General features: G+C 51.3%; 1 protein-coding gene across 14 annotated transcripts; it reads right to left on the minus strand.

The window, feature by feature from the left end:
* Positions 1-1,238: 1,238 nt before the first annotated feature.
* SMIM29 (small integral membrane protein 29) lies at positions 1,239-13,574 on the minus strand. 14 transcript variants are annotated; one of them, XM_043500569.1, is made up of 7 exons: positions 13,465-13,529; positions 12,216-12,327; positions 11,368-11,418; positions 9,421-9,609; positions 7,923-7,948; positions 7,009-7,114; positions 1,239-2,331 (listed from the first exon to the last, which is right to left on the minus strand). In XM_043500569.1, exons 4-7 carry the CDS (start codon positions 9,529-9,531, stop codon positions 2,269-2,271), a joined length of 306 nt encoding a protein of 101 aa, XP_043356504.1. In that variant the 5' UTR covers positions 9,532-9,609; positions 11,368-11,418; positions 12,216-12,327; positions 13,465-13,529; the 3' UTR covers positions 1,239-2,268. The 14 variants fall into 14 exon arrangements, with proteins under 14 accessions (XP_043356504.1, XP_043356508.1, XP_043356507.1 ...); XM_043500573.1 differs by having other exon boundaries at positions 11,368-11,467; positions 13,465-13,526; XM_043500572.1 differs by having other exon boundaries at positions 11,368-11,467; positions 12,216-12,334; positions 13,465-13,499.
* Between the last annotated feature and the right edge of the window lie 8,684 nt (positions 13,575-22,258).

Here is a 22,258-nt window from a genome sequence, read left to right on the forward strand (position 1 = left end):
CTGCTTAGCTTGTGGGCTGCTGTCCACATTGCGCTTTGGGTGACCATGACGCACACGCTCACGTTGCACATTCCCTATTAAACTGCGTTTGCGACGTTACCGTTCCCCACTCTTCCATGATCGCTCCGATCCTGCCAGGGGCTGAAGGCTCCTCCTGGGTGCTCAGCACTTTCACAGGATTGAGCGCTACAATTCCCTATGGCACCCCAGTTGCTTTCATGTCTCCAGACAGGCCTCGCAGGCACTAATCGCAACAGAGAGTGCCCATGAAAACAGCAAAGGTTACTGTAGGGACAAGGCAGCAGATTCACAGATACCTATCTAACGGAACAAACTTCGAGGCCAGGTTTCAAACAAGATGGTGAGGAGGCATCTAAAGGGTCAGAGTTAAGGTGATATAGGCACCTTATTTGAGGAGTGTGCAGCCCTAACTCTGCATTTTCTGGGTTTCGAACCAGGACTTTTGAGCGGAGCCCGGAGCTGGAGTGCGGAGCAGCTCCAGAGCAGTGGAGCTGCAGGTTTTTGCCTGGAGCTGGAGCAGAGCCGGAGCACAGCTCCAAAGTCCTGTTTCTAACATTTGAGGGATTTTTAAAATTGACATTCTGGAATGGTTACCATGCATTTGAATTACTAATGTATATCTGTAACTTCAGCATCATTGTAACCACGATTGGTTTTAGCTGCCGAGGGCTATACCATGTAGATCTCTATTTTTTTCCAAGCTCCCTGTCACCCAGTTTGAAGGAGGCAAACAAAACAGCCCTTTTACCCCAGGATCTCCCAGTGCAGAAGAAAAATCTCTCACTGGGTCACAGCCACATGCAACCTGCTTGCATGAAGCACTCAGCATTAGCACCCATCTCTACTGCATTCAGGGCAGGGATAGGAGAGTGTCAGGAGAATCCTGGAAATAAAGGATTCTCTAAAGAGCAAGCAGACAGGAGCGAGCCAAGGACCAGCCTTCCCCCACACACACTCCGTGCCACAGTCTGGAGAGATCAGTGGACCTGATTTCAAGACAAGTGGTGGTGGGGTTTCTGTTCTGCTCAGAGGACACAGTACCTCTTCAGTCAGGATGTCCCAGGCCCAGCTCTACAGTTGACAAAGGGTTAACACAACATAAGCTGCACTTCGCACGGGTTTTGACTGCTCTAAGCGGAAAGACAGGAACTGCAGATTACAAAAAAAATAAAATAATAATAATAATAATAATAATAATGAGATCTTACCAGAGACACTCATGTTCACGGTGCCTTTTTATTTACAAAATATAAAGATGAGCTACTATTGAATACAAAAATCACCCACATAGAAAGATCCACCTTGCTGAACTATTACAGAGTTCGGTTGTTTTACTATCCAGTAGCTTTTGTGCCAGGAAGACTTCTCCTCCTTGGCAAATACATAAGGCCTCGTGTCTGAATGCAAAGACAGACAGTTTTGCTCTACTAAACACATCCTGTTTTTACTGCGTAAGCAAACTGGACCCATCCCTGCCCTGGGGGGACTGGAATCAAAGGACTGCTTCAAATCAAATCAAATAGCTCGCTGTCAGCTATTTCAAGATCGCAGCAAAGGCTCCATTAAACTAGGTATTAAGATCCCCAACTGCACAGTTCAACAACAGTTCCCATACAGAGAGCGCAAGAGATGCAATCAATCAGATTTGTGATGGGACTGCCCCCACGCAAAGTAACACGCCCAGCATGTGCATAAATAGATAGGCAGCATGGCAGGAGGTTTGTTCTCTGTGCCGTCAGGAGATGCATCTGCAATACCAGAGCTGCGTTGGTTTTAAATGGCTTATACTGAATGGGAGGCTGCGATAACCTAGGTTTATTGGGGTTGAGTCTTTGAGCCACCCAGCGACGGAGTTTCATCAACTCACTCTCAGGATCGACAGCCTCTCTTCTGGGCCGCGTGAAAAGGCTCAGAGGGTTTTATTTCCGCAACCAAGAGGGGGAAAGAGCTGCTCCTGGTCAAAACGTGCAAACCCAAGATTCAGCCCATGTCTTCAGTGCTTCGCCGGCAGGAACGCTCAGGGGCAGCAGGAGCATGGTCTGACAGCGCTCGGAAGCTAAAGCCGGCAGGGACTACGCCCACCTGCCCCAGAATGGGGAGAGGCAAGTGGAAGTAGAGCGAAATGGAGGATGGAGCTTTAACAATTAACTCCATGTGGGAGAACTTGACGTTAGCACAGAAATCGAGAAGAAGGGAGAAGGGTGGAGGTGGTTAGTACATCGCCTGGGCACTGCTCTCCGAGCTGCGTTACGCTTTCATGTCCATGAGCGGAGTCCGATGGGGCTGGTATCCACCCCAGCCTCGCATCACCTGCAACAAACAATACATACTTATTTGCCTTCAAAGTGTCAGGCGTTCTCCCCCTCGTGGGCACAAAAGCAAGGTCAGGGTTAACCTCTCGGTCAGATAAGGAAACCAAGGCACAGAGATTAAGCGATTTGCCAGAGGCGTGGAAGGCGTCAGGATTAGAACTCAGGAATTCCCAAGATCCACTGAAGCGGTGAAAACAAACAAACGCAGTCTGTATCATGAGGGGCTGGTTTTCCTTCCCCCCCTCCACGTGTCATGACCTGAAAATGAGCTGATGCGCTGGAAATCCCATGCATCAGTCCCCAGCTGGGTGCTATCTGGCTAGGACATAGCGGCAAACAGCATTCCTCAACGGCATGTAATAACAGGCAGTTCTTGAGATGCTGGAGAAGCCAGATCAGCTGGAGTGGTCAGTTTCTCTCATGGAACATGCCTTAAAGTTCAGTTGAAGCCCAGTATCACAGCCACAGTGTCTGCCCAAACCAGTTATTTTCATAAATGAGTTTCCACCACCCTGTAAAACCTACACAATCCTGCAGACCCAAGCCTTCGGTTTGTGCACCAAACAGGCAGAACGTGGGCAAGCGCAGGGAAAATGTCCCCAGCACCTTCCCCTGGCCAAAGGATTCAGTGTCTCAGAGCCAGTCAAATCATGGCCTCTGCTGAGTCTGCTTGCAAAAGGGGCCCCAAATTAGCACCACTTACAGTACAAGTTTGCGTAGCATGTACACTAGCCCGCTTGGAATGGAACTGAATCTAAACCACTTCGTTTCACCGGGGGGGGGGGGCACCGTAGTGCCACCAGAGAGTAAATGCACAGCTTGCTGCTGATCCAGGCAGGATTTGAATCAGCAATCTAGCTCAGAAAAGATGCTATGGGCTGGTTTACATTATGAAGTTAGGTCAATCTAGATACATTACTCAGAAGTGTGAGCATAGTAAGGCGACCTAAACCCCAGTGTAGAATTCTCCCGTCAACCTAGTGCTGCATACACCGGGAGATAGATCGGCTTAAGCACATCACCCAGCGCATGGATTTGTCACACCCCTTAGCAACGTAGCTGGCTTGACAATGTTTTAGTGTAGACCTGGCCTTACTAAGAAGGCCTAGTAGAAACAGGCAAGGATTGAACCCTTTTGATCTAAATTTCCTTCTAGTTCTGATCTAGTGCATTATGCTCATGCCTAGGACAGCTGCCTGAACAAGATCATGCAGCTTTGTTGGTGATCACTTCAGCGCTAACACATCCCCAGCAATCAGCCACGCCACACTCAGCCTGAGTCACTGACCTAATTTCCACACGGCCAACGTTGTTTATCTCCAGCGCCTGGCCTCTTCTCAACTCCCTGTCCATTACACCCTTTACATTAGAGCTTGAGGCCCCACATTTGGGTTTTGTGAAAACCGGTTCTTGTTTTATAAATTCAATATAATTAAGTTAAAAATTCCCCTGCTGTATTTGCAGCCCAAACACTGCAGCCTTGGGCTAGCACGTGAGAACTACAATGGGAAACTGACCTGTTTTCATCATCCAAGTGCAATGAAATGCAAAGCAATATAAATGATGGAAAGTCAGATCTGGACTTTTGTACAGTTTTAGTAATCTACAGTATTATTAATTCATTTATTTTAAGATGTGATTTTTAACAGTATATGCCCACTTTATTCTGGAGAGCTTTACATTAAATAGTTATAGATTCAGAATATTCTACATATTTCAAGTGCATAATAAAATAATAAATAAAATAATACTACTACTAAATGCTTAATTCTTATATACGGCTTTTAAACCATAGATCTCAAAGCACATTACAAAGCCTGATATTATCCCCATTTCACAGATAGGGAAACAGTCAGAGAGAAGCGAAGGACACCCAGCCAGGTCAGTTACAGAGCTGAGAACAGAACTCAGCTTTCCTGATCCACAATTCAATGCCTTATTCCCTCAACTGTGCAGCCTCCTTTCACCCAGGGGTCACTGTCACTACAGGCATATTTTAAAGGACAGACTGATCAATCTGAGAAAGGGGGAAATCTTGTACAAATTTTTACTGATCCTGGTTAAGGATTAAGGTAAGAAGGGACCATTATGATCATCTAGTCTGACCTCCTGCACAATGCAGGCCACAGAATCTCCCCCACCCACTCCTGCGATAAACCTCTCATCTATGTCTGAACTATTGAAGTCCTCAAATCGTGGTTTAAAGACTTCAAGGAGCAGAGAATCCTCCAGCAAGTGACCTGTGCCCCATGCTATAGAGGAAGGCGAAAAACCTCCAGAGCCTCTTCGAATCTGCCCTGGAGGAAAATTCCTTCCCAACCCCAAATATGGCGACCAGCTAAACCCTGAGCATATGGGCAAGATTTACCAGCCAGATACCCTGGAAAGAATTCTCTGTAATAACTCGGATCCCATCCCATCCAACATCCCATCACAGGCCATTGGGCCTATTTACCATGAATATTTAAAAGATCAATTAATTGCCAAAATCATGTCATCCCATCATACCATCTCCTCCATAAACTTATCGAGTTTAATCTTAAAGCCAGATAGGTCTTTTGCCCCCACTGCCTCCTTGGAAGGCTATTCCAAAACTTCACTCCTCTGATGGTTAGAAACCTTCGTCTAATTTCAAATCTAAACTCCCCGATGACCAGTTTATATCCATTTGTTCTTGTGTCCACATTGGTGCTGAGCTTCAAATAATTCCGCTCCCTCTCCGGTATTTATCCCTCTGATATATTTATAGAGAGCAATCATATCTCCCCTCAACCTTCTTTTGGTTAGGCTAAACAAGCCAAGCTCCTCGAGTCTCCTTTCATAAGACAGGTTTTCCATTCCTCGGATCATCCTAGCAGCCCTTCTCTGTACCTGCTCCAGTTTGAATTCATCCTTCTTAAACATGGGAGACCAGAACTGCACACAGTATTATGAAGTATTATATATCAAAGCTCTAGTTACAGCAGATGAAGGAGTTTTCAAAACCACATTTTTGAGAGGCAAGTGGGTATTTCTTCGTATTTTTTTCTGAAGCCAGATTTTTAAAAATATACCTCCATTTCTATTCAATGGTTTCTGTTGAGTAACAGCAATGATATTTAAAGGAACACAATCAACGTGAATTTCTCTCTTTTTTTTAAATGGACCAAGTGCAAAAAAAATCCTGTTTCTGACAGAGCCCCTTTAAAAAGAATATCTTGTTAAAATCCTTTGAAAAGCAAATGACAAGGTTTTTCTGCTCTCGTTAGAGTTTAGGGTTCTTTTCAGCAGAGGAAATACCAATGCTGCAAACACAAAGATAACTTTATACCCGGGAATAGACCCAATGAGTTACATGGTAAAATGTTTGCAAGGTCGGGGCCTGACAATACTGAGGAAATCCTTTGAACTGACTACACAGAAAGAGCTGCCAGAGAAAGGCCAATTCATTTCATATATTCATAGGTTCCTAGGCAAAGAGAGGCCATTGTGATTATCACCTCCTGTGTAACACAGGCCAGAGAACTTCCCCAGAATAATTCCTAAAGCAGATCTTGTAGGAAAACATTCTGTCTCCTTTGAAAAATGATCAGTGCTGGAGAATCCCCCACGACCCTTGGGAAATTGTTCCAATGGTTAATTACTCTCACTGTTAAATTTTAACACCTTACTCTGAATTTGTCTAGCTTCAATTTCCAGCCCTTGGATCATGTTAAACCTTTATCTGCTAAAACGAAGAGCTCGTTGTTAAATATTTGTTCCTCCTGTAGACACTTATAGACTGTGATCAAGTCAGTCATTCCTTGACCTTCTCTTTGTTTAGCTAAATAGACTGAGCTTCTTGAGTCTATCTATGACTATAAGGCAGGTTTTCTGATCCATTGATCATTCTCATGGCTCCTATCTGAAGCCTCTCCAATTTATCAACATCCTTCTTGAATTGTGGGCACCGGAGCTGGACACAGGATTCCAGCAGCAGTCACACCAGTGCCAAATGCAGAGGTAAAATAAGCTCTCTACTCCTACTCAAAATCCCCGTTTCTGCATCCCAAGACGTATTAAACCTTTTGGCCACAGCGTCACATCGGGAGCTCATGTCAAGCTGATTCTCGACCACAACCCCCAACTTTTCTGCTAACACTCTGGTGATAGGGATCTCTGCTGTTACCATTAACAATACTAGATACAAAGTTTCCAGACCAAAAATGTGGTTTGCCAAGTTGACGGTGACCCTTTTCAACTTAGCATTTTACAACAGCCCTTAGGACTTAACCACCAGGAGCAAGCTCACTGGGAGACTACACAGAAGCTTGAGACACCCTGTATTTACAGACCAACAGTGGCACCGAAAGGTTGTTACTCACCCGCATAACTAGTCACTCAAACACTGATCCTGGTCCTGTGCTCAGACCCCATCCCCCGTGTCTCTTGTACAAGACTGCTGAATGCACAGTGCTTTCCTGGACAGATCTATAGCAGGCGATTTAGGATGAGGAACATAACCGAGCATCCAGACTGCTCCTGCCAAAGAGCCTCCTCACGTTCCTCTCCGGCAATCCTCCTGACTCACAAGCACGTTACCCCAAAAGCAAACGTGACCGACACCTGGCTCCAAGTGGCAACACACCCGCTTATGCCGCCCGCCCGCTCGCTCACAGCCGCCCTCGCGCGTGGGCTCTGGACCCGAGCAGCTCACCTTGGTGTCGTCTGGATCCCCCAGCAGCTCCTGTTCAGCCTCATGCAGGTCCTCTGCGGGGTCGTAGCTGTACATCGGTAACAAGTGGTGACGTAACCTGTCAAACCTGACACGGGCAGAGACAGGGGACTGCGAGGCTGCTCTGGGAACCCGCAGCTCCGCCATGGACCAAAGACTGATGCTGACAATAGGGTCACACGGCCAACAGAGGACGTGGGACAGTCACGGGGGCTGAGATTTCCAGAGCTGCTTAGGGGATGTAGACACCTTCCTTGCCTTAATTTGAATGTCTAAACGGCTTTGAAAATCTTACCCCAGGTCTAGAGCCCATGGGCCAAAGCCAGCACTCCTTCCTCATTCAAAGCAACCAGCTAGCTGTTACCTCGTGCTCCTCCCCCATCTCTTTGTTCAATCCACCCGCTGTCTCCTCTTACACTCGGGTCTAAGCTCCTCGGGGCAGCAGAGCGCCTAGCACACTGGGACCAAGCACGCTGAAGTTAATGGGAGTTTGGCCCGTGCAAGGACTGCAGCGTTTGAGCCCACAGCTTTTGCCCCCACAGGTCGCAGCCGCACACAAAGGATGTGGTGTCACTGAGCCAAGTATCCAAGTCAGGTGGAAGATACTCATTGCCACAGAAGGTGGACGTAGACAGAGGTTAATCTCACTGCACACCCTCCCTTCCCTTAGCACCATTCCTGATCTAGGGGGAGACCCTAAATCTAAAGGGACCAAGTGACTACAGCCAGTGAGTTCTCTCCCAGACACACAAAGGCCCCCGTGCTCCCCAGAGTGAGTCTGGATCTACTCTACTATCTCCAGATGCAGATGCCATACGACCACCACTCTTCTCCAGCCAAAGCAAACCCAGACTTCCCTTCCTAACACACCAGCAGCCCCAGACTTAGCCACTTACCTCCTCTTCTTCTGAATGTACATCATCTGCAGTGGGGGGAAAAAAAAGCATGTAGTGAACAGGAACACAGCCCATCGGTTGGCGTTATCACATTTAAAGTGAGTTTGGCCCAAATGAAAGGGCCTGGCCAGCCCTTGAGACCTCCATTTGGAGGGTGGCAGCATTGTCTTTCTCCCATACCATCCCCTGTCAATGGACCACAACTTTTGGCCGGAGGTCTCCAGGCACCTGAAGCCAGATTTTCAGGACAGCTCCGCACACTGGCGGCTGAGCTCTTTGGAGATGCTGGCACTAGGTGTTAGCGAGGAGTTGGCCACTCGGGAAGAGCCTGTTCCAAAGAAGCTCGGTCTCTCTAGTCCATTCCACTGCCAGCAAGCTGCCAGCATTGGCATCTGATTTGTGATCCGGACACATGTTCAGCAGGAAGCAGATAAATCCGCCCATTTCACAGACAGCTGCTGGGTGGCCTGCAAGCAGTACCCATCCCGCTGGCAGAGGCGAAAGGCTGTGTACCCCATCACCATAGGCCAGGAAGGACCATTAGAACCTTCTGCTCTGACCTCCTGCACAGGCCAGGCCAGAGAACCTCACCCAATAATTCCTGCATTAAGTTCATGCCTTGTGGTCAAGCTAGAACACACTTCCTTAAAAAAAAAAAAAAAATTCAAAAAAGCCCTCCAATCCCCTCACCCTATTTATAGTCTACAAGACACCACCCTGGGGATGGTCTTTGGCCCATCATTGCCCACTTACAATGAATCCTCCCTTCACATGCAACCCCACCCCAGGTCTCCCCTCCTCGATTCGAACAAAACTGTTTGGGGCAGGAGGGTCTCTCGGGTTTTGGTTTTAGATTTGAGCTCTTCGACTAAGCAAGCTGCCTGGGCCAGTCCAGCTCTAAGGAGCTGAGATGTAGTCAGGTGTTTGTGGAGGCCACTCGTGACTGAGAAAGAGAGTCGATGCACTTCCGTGTGTGTGTATTTAAATGCCCAGTGCCCTCCTAGCAAACAGCCAAAGATCAGAGACAAGAAGCCACCAGGCACTGTATCGACAGGGCAGATTCTGCCAGGCCAGCAGGGAACCACGCCCTCCCGGATCTCACACTCCCCAACTCTTTTGGGATGTCAGTGCTGGGGAAAGGCCTCACACGGCCACCCCTCAGGTGGACTGACATCCTCTAGTCACAAGCAGGGATGGCCCAGGCAGCAGCAACTTAAGCTCATCACACACCAGCATAGGTCAGCCCCAACCTGGAGAGAACATGTCTAGGGGCAAGAGGGGAGTGTGGTCTCCATGGGGCTCATTCAGCCCTTGGTCTCTGCCGGAGCTCCCAATGAGAGGGGATCGTTTCTATAGCGTGATCCACACTGGGACCAGCAGCCACCGAGGCCGTAACAACTTTTAGTCAATTCATGGATTTGAACCAGCGACCTAGAGGATCGCATCTGTACATCATGGGGGCAGGCTGAACTCTTCCAAACAAAAACAAGTCTCTTACCACCACCACAACGATGCCCACGACGGTGATGAAGAAGAAGGGCACCAGGACATACCCTACCAAGGAGTCGCTGGAGGTCCCGGCGGAGGTGGGAGTGGTCGCGTTACTCATTGCATCGGACGCAGCTGCTCGAGAGGAGACAGAGGGGTGGCTCCGATCTTCATCAGGAAGACAACCTCTTGGCTGACCCTCTCGGCCATAAACAAACAATCAAAACAAGAGCATAGATTTAAGATTCAAATCAGTTTCTCCCATTCAGCTGCCAAATTCCAGCCAGGGGGGAAGAATGTGAAGCCGCCAAATTGGTACCATGGCGTATAACACGAGTCATGAGTCAGTCACAGACTGACCATGACAGCCGATTTCCGCAGAGGAAACATATTCAAGCCTTTGGCATGTAGCGTAGCGGGTTGCTTCAGGCCCTACCCAATGCCCATTAGGGTCAAGGGAAGGAGTAGCAGGTAATGGATCGGATCCTTACCGTTTAAACCTATGAGCATGAGTAATGCACTCAGGAAAGGGATACTTTAAAAAGCTACCCATACTGTATAGGGAAACTGCACATTTAAAAACAAGCCTGCACTCGCTGAGCATCTGCTTTCCAATGCTTCGCTGTGCTCAGAGAACACGGCCCAGCCACAGAGCCCCAAGCACTCTGCATCAATAACTTCACCCCCATTTTGACAGATGGGGAAAAACGGAGGCACAAAAAAGGGGGAAGTGATTTGCCCAAGACAGAGTCGGCCCCGGTGCAAGCATGGGCCAGTCACCTCTCTCAGTTTCCTCATCAGTTAAAACGGGGATGATGCGCCTCCCTTCACCCTCCTAAGCCCCCAGGCATGAGGCAGACATCTTGGTAACGTTTGTGAGGTGCTGAGAGGAAAGGTGCCAGAGAAGGACACAGCCCTCTGCAGTGCTAGGTAATATCAGCCTGCAATCTGGGCAGGGATTGAAGCCCACACCCCTCGCCACCACCCTGTTGTGCCGCTGCATCTACTAGAGAGAGGGGATGGGCCTGTGCTTTAGGCACTGGCCTTTGGGACCTGAGTTCAGTTCCCTGTTATGCCACTGACTCCTGTATGACCTTGGGCACGTCACCCTCTTTGTGCCTCAGTTCCCCACCTATAAAAGACGAGGATGGTAATGCTTTGTTTCTCCGCCCCTTTATCTGTCTCACCTATTTAGGTCATGAGCACCATTCCTCACTACATGCACATACAGCTCCTAGCACACCAGGGCCCTGATCTCAGCTGGAACCCTAGGCATTAGCCTGACACCAATAACAGCTCTAGGCTCAAGGAAATGCCAACAGCCTCACTGCTCCCACAGAAACACCCAGATGAGGACATCATTTCAGAGACAGCTCACAGCCCCTAGCACAATGAGCCCTGGGTGCAGCAGTGGTAATACAAATAATAATTAACAATGCGTCATTTGCAGGCGGGGAGGAGGGGGAAAAACAGCTCAACTCTGTTTCGAATCTTTCCTCCGTGATGCCAGTGCAGAGACCTCCCCCAGCAGCTTAACCCATGAAAGAATCTCTGCCGTGGACAAGTATCTCAGAGCACGAGTTTGCAATACAAAGCACAGACAAAAACTCTCTTGAGATGGATAAAGACACATACCAAAATCGACAGCAAAGGCCAGACCTTGGCTTGGGAGCAGACCCCCAAGCATTCTGGAGTCAGGAGACACCCTGGAAGCCCTTATGCACCAAACAGCCATGAAGATGCATCTCAGAAGAGCACAATGGACTTTTATCTGCTACAGGGAATTGCCCAAAGAGCCACAGGGAGCAGCTTGACAGAGTCCTGTGCAGGACTCATCCCAGGCTCCACCATTGTTTATTGTTTGTATTACCGTCACACCTCGTGATGGCCCATGAGCCCATTGTGTTAGGTGTTATACAAAAAAAAATATAAACCAAAAAGGAAAAACCGTCTGCACCCCAAAAAGCTTCCAAATCCACAATCTGGTCTCTCCTCCTTTGAAGGAATGCTGGCAGCCAGTCGAGAGCCAGGTTTGGGGGAAAGAAGGCAGAATGGTCCTAAGAAATATTGTCGTGCTTGGATGCAAACATTCCCCACCAGCAGCCCAAATCCCACAGTACTAGGCCATGGCATCATTAATCCTGGTATCCATGATTTACTTACCCCTGCCCCAGTGTGGGGGGGGATGGAACAGGTGGCCTCTTGAGGTCCTTTCCATCCCTACATTTCTGTGGTACTGTATCCCCCAGACAGAGCACAGATGGCTTTCAAACCTTGAAGGCTTATTTCAGATTCAGGGGGGGAAAACCCAACAAAGAAAGAACAAATGTAAAGTCTGCACAAGAGACAGCACTCAGACTCGCCCTTAAAGCCCATCTGGAACGGACACCGTAGCAGATGGGCCTGGAGTCTCCTTGTACTCAAACACACACAAAAAAAAAAAATAGAATTGTAACATCTATCTTATGTATGCACCAGACTCATAGGAGTCAGCCTGCATTTCCCAAGCAGAAAAGAAATGCAATGAATAAGGCTCTAAAATCCTGAAACAGGTATCGGCCTTTTGATCCCCTATAGCAGGGAACTGCTGGTATGGAGCCCATTGCAGGATCAGGGCCTGCACGCATAGTGAGAAATGAATAGATGTTTAGAACTTAGTTATCTATAGGATTATTGGTACCGAGCTAGGGGGCTTCATCGTTTTTAACCTGGTGGCAGTGTCCCACTTTACCCGCCGTGTTCTCCATCCCCGTACACATAGCACCTGCTCCCAGGTCCCCCGTTGTTAGTGCATGCCCTGCTCACCACCAAAAACTCCACAGCGCTCGGGCAGCGTGTGCAATGGCTGCTGCTGGCAAGGCGTCACTCCCGAGGTGTGTTCATCACCCGCTCGGGGAGGCTTTGCAAAGCCCTACAGCTGGGTCCTGAGGAAGGAAAAGCACAGGCTCAAACTCAAGCCCTGCCAGAAAACCCTGTGGGCTAGTGGACACTCTCTGCAGCTTGCTGTGCTTTGCTTGCTACGCTTTCCCCTAACCCGCCCCCAGAGAGACTCCTGCTTTCCCCTAGTCTGGCCACCCTTCGCTTTCCAGTACCTCTCCTGCCAGCTTCCACTTTGTCTTTACCCCATTGCACCCCAACCCCTGCCCCCTCTCCCTTTGCTGCCTCCCTGAGCCCCCCTTTGCCCCACGCCCTCTCCCTTTGCTGCCACCCCCAGACCCTCCCTTTGCCCTGCTGTGTCCCCCCACCCTGCCCCCTCCCCCTTCATTGTCCCCCTCAACTCCCCTTTACCCCACCCCCCAGCTCCCCTTTGTCCTGCTGCAACCCCCCCTGCCCTGCCCCCTCTCCCTTTACTGCCCCCCGCAGCCCCCCTTTACCCCACTGCACCCACCTCCCTTTGCTGCCACCCCCAGACCCTCCCTTTGCCCTGCTGCATCCCCCCACCCTGCCCCCACTCCCTTTGCTGCCACCCCCAGACCTTCCCTCTGCCCTGCTGCGTCCCCCCCGCCCTTCCCCCTCTCCCTTTGCTGCCACCCCCACACCCTCCCTTTGCCCTGCTGTGTCCCCCCTCTCCCTTTGCTGCCCCCCCTCTACCCCACTGCACCCCGCCCTGCCCCCTCTCCCTTTGCTGCCACCCCCACACCCTCCCTTTGCCCTGCTATGTCCCCCCCTCCCTTTGCTGCCCCCCCTCTACCCCACTGCACCCCGCCCTGCCCCCTCTCCCTTTGCTGCCACCCCCACACCCTCCCTTTGCCCTGCTGTGTCCCCCCTCCCTTTGCTGCCCCCCTCTACCCCACTGCACCCCACCCTGCCCCCTCTCCCTTTGCTGCCACCCCCACACCCTCCCTTTGCCCTGCTATGTCCCCCCCTCCCTTTGCTGCCCCCCCTCTACCCCACTGCACCCTGCCCTGCCCCCTCTCCCTTTGCCCTGCTGTGTCCCCCCCTTTGCTGCCCCCCTCTACCCCACTGCACCCCGCCCTGCCCCCTCTCCCTTTGCTGCCACCCTCCAGCCCCCACCTTTGCATGCCACGAGCTCCGGGCAGCGCCAGCCCCTTACCTGCCGCCCGGCCCCGCGCACCCCCTCCTCGCCCCACCCATCCGGAAGGGCCCCGAGGCGCGTGACTGACAGCCGGCCGCGGCGGGGCGGGGCCTCGGCTGGGGCGGGGCCAGGCGGGGGCGGCTGCTGGTGCAGCGGGGAGGCGGCAGGGGGCAGCAGCTGCTCGCCTCCTTGGCCAGGGCGAGCCGGCCAGCGGGGTGGGGGTGGGAGCTAGGGGGCGGAGGGATCTGGGCAGGGAGGAGGAGGAGGAGGAGGGGAAGGGAAGAAGGCCCAGGAGGAGCTGTTGCCCCAGTAGCCCTGGGCGGGCTGGGAAGGGTTTGCAGTGGGGCAGCCCCGTCTCCCCCCCACCCGCTGGGAGGCGCTGTCAGGTTCACACCAGCTGCGGGAGGGGGGTCTTGCCGCGGGGAAAAGGGGCAGCATGTAGCTACAGCAGGGGACCAGGCAGTGTCTGCCCAGGGCCCTGGCAGCAGCCTGCTGGCCCCTCCACGGCAGGGGGCAGCGAGGGAGCCGTTCGGTGCACTGTGCCGTGCAGGCTTCTCTGGGGCAGGGCCCCTCCTTCCGTCAGGGCTGCTGCTGCCTCGTCCGGGTCTAAGGTCCCCCCCACCTCCGGATCAACTCAGTGCCACGGGGGCACAGTAGCCGCCCCAGGGCCACGGGCGTGCTGTAGGCACCGGTACTGACGTCAATGGGTCTTGCTGCCACACCCTTGCTTCAGCTCGGACACTGCTGCGGGTCCAGTGGTGCCCCACTGCCACCCATCCTGAGACTGCTCCATGGGAGGGATGAGGGGAGATGCCTTCCAGCTATCGCGTGGTGAGTTATCTGAGATACCTCCATGGCCCCGAGGAGGAGAAAACCAGGGATCTCCTGGGAGGAGCTGGACTTTCCTATTTGTGGGAAGGATGGGTAGAATCCAACAAAGACTTCAGGGCAGACATAATGGAGAAGCTTTAAATGTCCCTCAACTGCAGGTCTTCCACCCCATCCTCAGCCAACTGGCAAAGGCCATAGGGCACCCCCAGCCAGCTCTGAGGCCCCATCCTGTGTCCTAACAGATGGTCTCCAAGGCCCAGTGCCACAGACAGTCCAATAGTCCATGAGGTTCCATATCATGTCTCCAAGCCCCATAGCACATATCACCTCAGTGCTCTGTGCCCACCTCTAAGCCTCCTCACTACAGAAACTAGTCCTGCATCCTCAGATCCAGCTGCAACACAGTTGTGTCCAGCCCAATTAACACATGGTTTGGCCTTGCAGCATTCATGGTCCCTAAATTGTGGACCCTGTTAACACCTTGTTCAGTCCCTTCTGTACCCTGCTTTAACTACATCAGGTGACTATCGTGTCATTACCAGATCCTGTAACATGGGAGATGCTCACAGCACAGATCCAGGAGCCTTCAGTGGCCCAGAGCTAAGTCTGCTCTCCCTTCCTCCTGAGAGCTTGGGGGCAGAGGTGTCAAAAGCAAATTTGGGGATCATTTTTCAAGAAGCTGAATGCCCATAACTCCCGCTGAAGTTAATGCAGGTAGAGGGCTCTACACCCCTTTGCAAATCAGGCTAGTACAGAGCTCATGACAGCAAAGCCACAGGGGTGTCTTTCTCATACTAGCAATCAAGGAACGGCTGAGTTGAATCGAAGATGGTGGCTGAAGTCTTCAAACTTGGGTGCTTAAAATTATTCACCTATATCCTTATCTCAGCACATAAATAAGAGACCTGATTTCCAGAGGGACTAAGCACCCGCAGAGCCCCATGACTGCCACTGAGTTGTGGGGTGTTGGGCATCTCTGGAAATCAGGCCACTTATTTGGATGCCTCGATAGGGATGTAGGGACCTCACTTGAAACTCCCCCCCTCCCCAGCCACCATGTTGTGACTCTTCTCTTTGGATTCCCCACTAATTGGAATTCTGGCCCTGCCATTCAGACGGGGCTGGGTTGCAGTTCCCTTGGGAGAGGGAACTCTCTCTTGATTAAAGCAGCTTTCGAAGAGTCCACAGCAGTGGGAAGGAGGCTGGCTGGCTCTGGCAGACACCACATTGCGCTACACCTGGGCTTGCCAAGTCTTTCCAGTTGGAATCCCAGGACGTGCCAGTCTGACGTTCCCTGGGCATTCCCTGTCCCTGTGCGCCTGAGAGACCTGCATGCTGAGGAGAGGGCAGATCCTCCGACGTCCCCAGTATGTTATTGGCCTTATCCCCTTGGGAGATGTCTCCACTCTTCACATAGCACTGATTGGCTCCTGGCCAGATGCTTCAAAACCTACGTGTTCACGGCGCACAGAGCCAGCCTCTGGCAATCTGTAGTCAAGGCAATAGCTCTGGCAAGCGTAGGCAGGAGATGAAGAGCAACTGTGGAATGGGAGGAAACATAGTCTCAAGGTTAATGCACAGGAGAAGTGGGTTAAAGTCAGGGCACCTGGGTTCCACCTCCCCAGCTCTGCCAGTGAGTGCCTGTGTGACACGTCACCGCTGGGCCTCAGTTTCCCTATGTGTTAAATGGGGATGATACCTCCCTCGCTTTGGGGTGTCCAAGGTGGTTTGAGAGTTTGTCTCGGTCCTATCTACTCTGCAGAGCAAACTGAGTTTATCCATGTGGGAGGACTACTGTGTTATAGATTCTAGACAGAGATTAAAGTGTAGACAGGACCGTGTCAGTTGGTTATTCTGACCTTAACATGCATGTGAAGAAGGCAAACACAGCGCTAACAGGTCTGAATGGAAATGCCATGTGTCTTCTCAAGCAGATTCAAATGGAGGAGCATGCACCCACCACAGGCACGGCTTATGAGCTCAGACATCCACACAGGGCTGCATGCCACCTATGGGGAATTCAGCCTGAGGCTCAGGCTCCTTGAAAAGTCTGCATGCTCCATAACCTATGCACCCCGTGGTTTAAAAAGTGTCCAGACCAGCAGGGGTCTCTGTTCTTCTGAGCTCTTTTGATCCTCTCTCATTGGCCAGGCCAGACCATCAGCTGGAGTAAATCCACTCCCATGGAGCTCCACAGATTAATCCCAGCTGAGGCTCATGCTTTGTCAGACCTGATGTGCCTAAAGCACTGTGTGGATGGGACAATAACTGACATTTCAGTGCATGCATGGACCCAAAGTCAGTGTCAAACTTAAGATGGGGAAGTGGAAAATGCTGACACTCTGTTATGAAGAAGAAGGGTTTAAGAGTAAAAAGAGAATTATCTTTATACATGTAAACAGCAACAGCTAGGAAACGATTCTAAGAGGAACATATACCTAGTCTTGGAAGAATTTTATATTTATTTTCTTATCATTTCAACAGATACAATTAATATTTATTTTTTAGCATTTTCTTATCGATTTACATGTTCACAGTTGCATGAAATTCAGGGGGGGGCATAGCATTATGTATTTAATGACAGTAGGCATTGCGAGTCAAAGTTAAAGCTTTATAACCATTAAAGCACAAATTATCAACAGCACATGTCAACATATACCAAGTGAATATCCTCAAATCAATCCCTAATAAGTTCCTGAGCAGCGTTTTCCTTACTTTGCCTCGCTGTACCTTGTGATTACGGTGGATGGAAATATTGTTTCGTCAGTTTGTGTGCGTACAGTGACATCGACCTTTACCAACATGGATCAATAAAAACTAATCCTTCCAAACTTACATATAGCTATTTCAAATGCCACATCATTAGCCTGGGGAACTCACTGCTGCAGAGTATGAGGGAGGCAAATGGTTTAGGAGAATACAAAGAAAATAAAGCAGAAGGAGCCTGATTCTCCGTTGCCCTGCTGCCACTCAGATCGGCTAGTGCCTTTCAGTCACTTCCCACTAGCGTGAATGAATAGCACTAGAATAGCGATGGCATCTGCAGGCACCATAGCCAAACTGACCAGACTTTCTGTTCTCATGCTTCAAGGCATGAGCTGTTTTCCAGCTGGGGTCAGGGTTCCCTTTGGGATACAGTATATTGGACCCCTGGTCTGGTGCCTTGTGTTTATTTCCCCACCACCACCACCTTCCTTTGAAATATCTGGGAGATGCTGCTGCTAGAGACAGGAGAACAGACTGGACAAACTGTTGAGCTGCTCTGAACATTACTGGAAACTGACCCTGCAACACAAATGGCAGCCTGCATCAGCCATCACTCCCTCCCTCCAGCTGTCTTCGGGGTATGTTGCAGAGACTGGCTGCTTCTACCAGCAGCTGCCAAGTTTGCATGGTTCTTGCAAACTTGCTTTCCTTAACACGCACACATCTCTGCAACCTTCCCCCAGCTCCTGCAGGGTTACAGGGAAAATGGACAAGACTAGCTGGAGAAACCTCAGCTAGACCTCAGCTAGTTCCAATCTTGTCTGATTTCATAAGGCTGGGCCAAGGCTGCAGTCAGATGCCCTCCAGGGAAAGCTCAGGTGCTGCAAGAGGTGGTGTTGGCAGTTCAATAGATTGCACAATTCACCCCATCAGTATCTGACAGCAAATAATTCACAATGAATCATTTAATCAGAAACTTTGGCTATATGCCCTGGCCATGAGATTCTCAAATTCATTAGCTAACCACCATGATATGCAAATTTCTTCAGGGAATCAGACTTGGCCTGCCTATTGCTCACAAATGCCATGCAGCAGATATTCATAATTTGCACTGCATTGGGTAGTGATCATAATGACATGGGGCCTTGTTTCCTTCCTTGAGCAGATGATTTATGTAACTGACCACCACCACATAAACGGCAAATTTTACCAGTGAATCTACAATGCACCTTTGGCAAATATTCAAGTTTTATATCCGTCTTTTGTGAGCACTTTATTATTATTCATTGTGTTACCACCATAGAGCTTAGATCAGGGCCCATACTAAGAGAGACATATACTAAGACACATACAGACACATACTAAGAGAGACTCTCTGCCCCCAAAGCAAAGGGCAGGAGAAAGGAAGTATCACCCCTGTTTTAGATCCAGAGAGATAAAGTGACTTGCCCAAGGTCACCCAGAAAGTCCATGGCAGTATCAGTATCAAGAGTCTCCTGACTGCAGTGCCTTAAACACAAATCCAGATGGGTCATCTCCTTGCGCACATGCGAGTAAAGCTTAAGCACTGAAGAACATGAAAAGAAATCACAAAGGCGGACAAATGCCAATGTGGATTGGCATTCAAACAGAAACACGCAGAGAATATTTCCCCCCGATTCACGCAGCTCTAGCCCGTCTCCGGGGTCCCAGTGAATGTCATTAGGGAGCGCCGCGCTGTTACCAGGTGCCGCCTTTCAAAGGAGACATAAACCCAAGCTCCTGCTCTCCTGGGAGCATTCATAATGCAATCGCACTGTTTGCAAGAGCCGAAGCATCCTGACATCTCTTCTGCCTTTTTAAAATCCCCTGGCAGTTTCAGTGGCACTGGCATTCTCCACTTCCTACCCTATTCTACACTGTTGCTATGCTCTGTCAAACAGCCGCTGCCTTCCACACGAGTGGCTGCGCTGAAGTAGTGAATAAAACTATCTGTAGGGAGGAACTGTTATCTAGTGGACCTGGGAGGTGGAACTGGCTTGTTTTCCTGGCTCAGTGGTTCACTCCGTGATCTGGGGCAGGACATTGAAAACGAACCAACCTCTCTATGCCTCAGTTTCCCCCTGTAAAAGAAAATGGAACTGATACTCCCCCAGCTCCCGGGGTGGGGGGTCGAGCTTAGATAATGAACGCTGGGTGGGAAGTGCACCAGGTTGTTTCTATATAGCTGGCCTGGCAGAGCTTGGGTAGCCCTCTGCGCTGCACTGGGGAGATGCACAAACATGCCAGCCAATTATCTTCGCCGTCTCGCATGGGGCTGGGGGTGCCCAAGCCTGGATCCTCCCCGCAGCACCCAACCCCCACCTCGGCTGAGCTGGGGAGGAGGGCAAGCCTCTTTGCACACGTTCCCATCCTTCCTGCCAGCTGCTGCGTAATCCTCTTTGCGGGCGTGGAGGCACCAGATGGCACCACTAACTGGGTCAAACGAGAAATGGAGCCATAAAGCAAGAGGCGCGGGGGCGGCTGCTGTTGCAGCCGGTGGGGGCGGGGCCGCGGGAGCTGACAAGTCTCTCAGCATCCTGTCCTCGGAAAGCCCACAGCCATGCTGGGAGCCGCGCAGGTGGCTTTCGAGGGAAAGACGAGGAAGGAGAGCGTGAGGCAGAGAGAATCCAGCCCTCCCAAGAGCACACAGGCATTTCAAAGCGGGGTCTTTGCACAGGAATAGGTGGGCACTGGGGAGAGTGGACAAGCACCCCGCACATGCCAGTGAGGAATAACTGAGCTGGCCTGGCGGAGAATCACTGGCACCCTGCGATGAGGATAGGTGCCAGGCAGCAGCCCTGCTACAGCAAGCCCCTGGCTGCAGTGGGAGAAGGGGGGTGGTTGGGCTTGGGGGTGCGGGTAGGAATTTGCTGCACTAGAGCCTCGGCCTAGAACCGAAAGGCCCAGGTTGCGGGAAGGCTCTGGGAGAATCCAGGGAATGCGCCAGCGGGGGCTGCAGATATCAGCGCACCCAGCGCGACAATCCGTCTCCGCTCAACGGATGCTGTAAGAAATTCTGCCCTCGGCCACGCCCGCCTGCCTAGGCTATTGATAGGGATTTCTATGGCATGCGGCCACTGAGCAGCTAGCAAACGTTAGCACGCTGGGCTTGCCCACACCCTGGCAGGGAGTCCAGTATCACCTCCATTTTATAGATGCGGAAACTGAGGCATGGAGGGTCAGGTCAACCTTTTCAGAACGGGCCACTGATTTCGGGTGCCCCACTAGCCTTCTGCAGCCCTCTCCCCCACAGCCATCCTGCATGAGTCAAGGTGGCCCGAAGAGCTCCTCCCCCTTTGCAGAATGTCTATGGTGGAGCCAGGAAGCGGACCCAGACATCCTGACTCAGAGTCCCTTTCAGGGGGGCTGTATGGGGGTAGCAGGGCAGAATTTCCCCTCCTGTTATGCCTAGGGAGCTGTAGTCTGTGTGTGAATAGAGCCATCTCGATTGCTGTGAGAGTGGTGCATGCATAACCCGTGGCCTTAGGTATGAGTTCTACCCTGTGTGGGCCCCGTCCCATGCCGCAGGGCAGCGTGGCAGCCTAGACTCCTGGCTCCAAGATGAGGCCAGGGGTGAGGGGGTTGCATTTTATTTGAAATCCTCCACAGCTTGGAGATCACACAGTTAAAAACAGACAAACCAGCAGCAAACCAAATAAACCCCAGCGCCGGCCTTACTCCCGCTTGGATTTCCACATGGAAACCCTGGGGTGAGCCAGGGGACCATGCCAGGTCACATACAGAGCCCTGGCTGAGGGGCTTCTATGCGGTCCCAGGGAGCAAGACACTGGACTCAGCCTCCCCTCCCCTCCCCATTCTTCTACTCTTCCCAGAAGAGACTGGCTGGAACTCAGTCCCCGCATGAAAGCAGAGGGGTGCACCTGGGTTTAAGTGATTTGCCCAAGGTCATACAGGGAGTCTGTGGCAGAGCTGGGAACGGAGCCCAGCTCTCCTGGCTCCAGCCTCTGCCTTTCCCCATGGTACTAAGTGCACAGGCTTGAAGGACAGGATTTCCTCCTAAGTACCATTATTATTTATACCATGTTCGCACCCAGAATTTCCAGTCACGGAGCAGAACCCCATTGTGCTCGATGCTGTACAAACCACAAAGCAAAACGACCGTCCCCTGCCCTGAAGGATTTAGCGCCGCTGGGGCGCCGACATAAGATGAGGACTAGACCAACCTGCCTCCCTCAGAGAGGGAGAGCGTGATGACCATGGGCGGCCCCACATTCAAGTCTTTCAGCAGCTCCGCAGGAAGCAAATCCAGAATCTGGCGCTCCGAAAGAGGAAACAACAATAAACCAGGCCCCAGGCTGCTCCTGACATGCAGCACCTGCAAACACACGGCAGGCAATTCCAAAGGGCGTCTCATCCTCCCTGCACAGATTCAACTGAAACGCATCAGCTTCCAAGAACTGCGCTGGGCTAACGTATTTGCTCTCCCCTTCTCTCGCTGGCAGAACGATAAGCAGATGTGCCTGTTATCACACTTTCCTAGAAAAGCTTGTGAGAGGCTCTAATCCTCCTGCAGAGGCTCGGGGTTTGCAAGGGGAAAGACTAATAAAATCCCATGCTTGCTAGGCTTCGACACACACACACTCCCCACCCAAGCCCCACAAGGTTGTGAATCCACAGTAGCACCGGTTGTTTGTTTGTTTAAGAGGAAACAGGAGCATGTTTGTTGTTCCTAGCCCCAGTTGAGGAAGGCAGCAGGGTTTGAGGTAGGGACCATCTAAGCTACTGCTCCCAATATTTTTAATAGAATACCCAGCTGCAGAAACGCACAGCCGGTTACCCCAAATGCAGTCATTCTGCCCACACATCTGGGCCGAGAGGTTACTGACCAGGAAGTTCAGCCCTGTGCAGGGTACATGGGAACAGTCAACCAGGGCTTAAGGGGCATGTAGCCTTTGTGCTGGCCCTCTGCACAGGGGTGAATTACATCCTGCCTTGGGAATGTGGTAGATTCCACACACAGCATGAGTACTACATCCCTCCCACCGCCGCCCCCCACCACTCCCACGTGAATAGGAATCACGGCTCAGTTGTGTTTCTAAGCAGGGCTACAGAACTGTCAGGGTTCGAATGCAGGGCTTGTGGAGAAGGGGCTGACGGGATCTGTGGAACAGGGTGAGCCAGTCTCCTAAATCCCAAGGACATTGCACCATGTGGGGGAGAAGCCACCCACATCCTCCTTGTGGTAGGAACAGCTAAGGCCTTATGGGAGCAGGGAAGGTTTTCCCTGGATGCA

The sequence above is a fragment of the Dermochelys coriacea genome, chromosome 21 (assembly GCF_009764565.3).
Source record: "Dermochelys coriacea isolate rDerCor1 chromosome 21, rDerCor1.pri.v4, whole genome shotgun sequence".
NCBI lineage: Eukaryota > Metazoa > Chordata > Testudines > Dermochelyidae > Dermochelys > Dermochelys coriacea.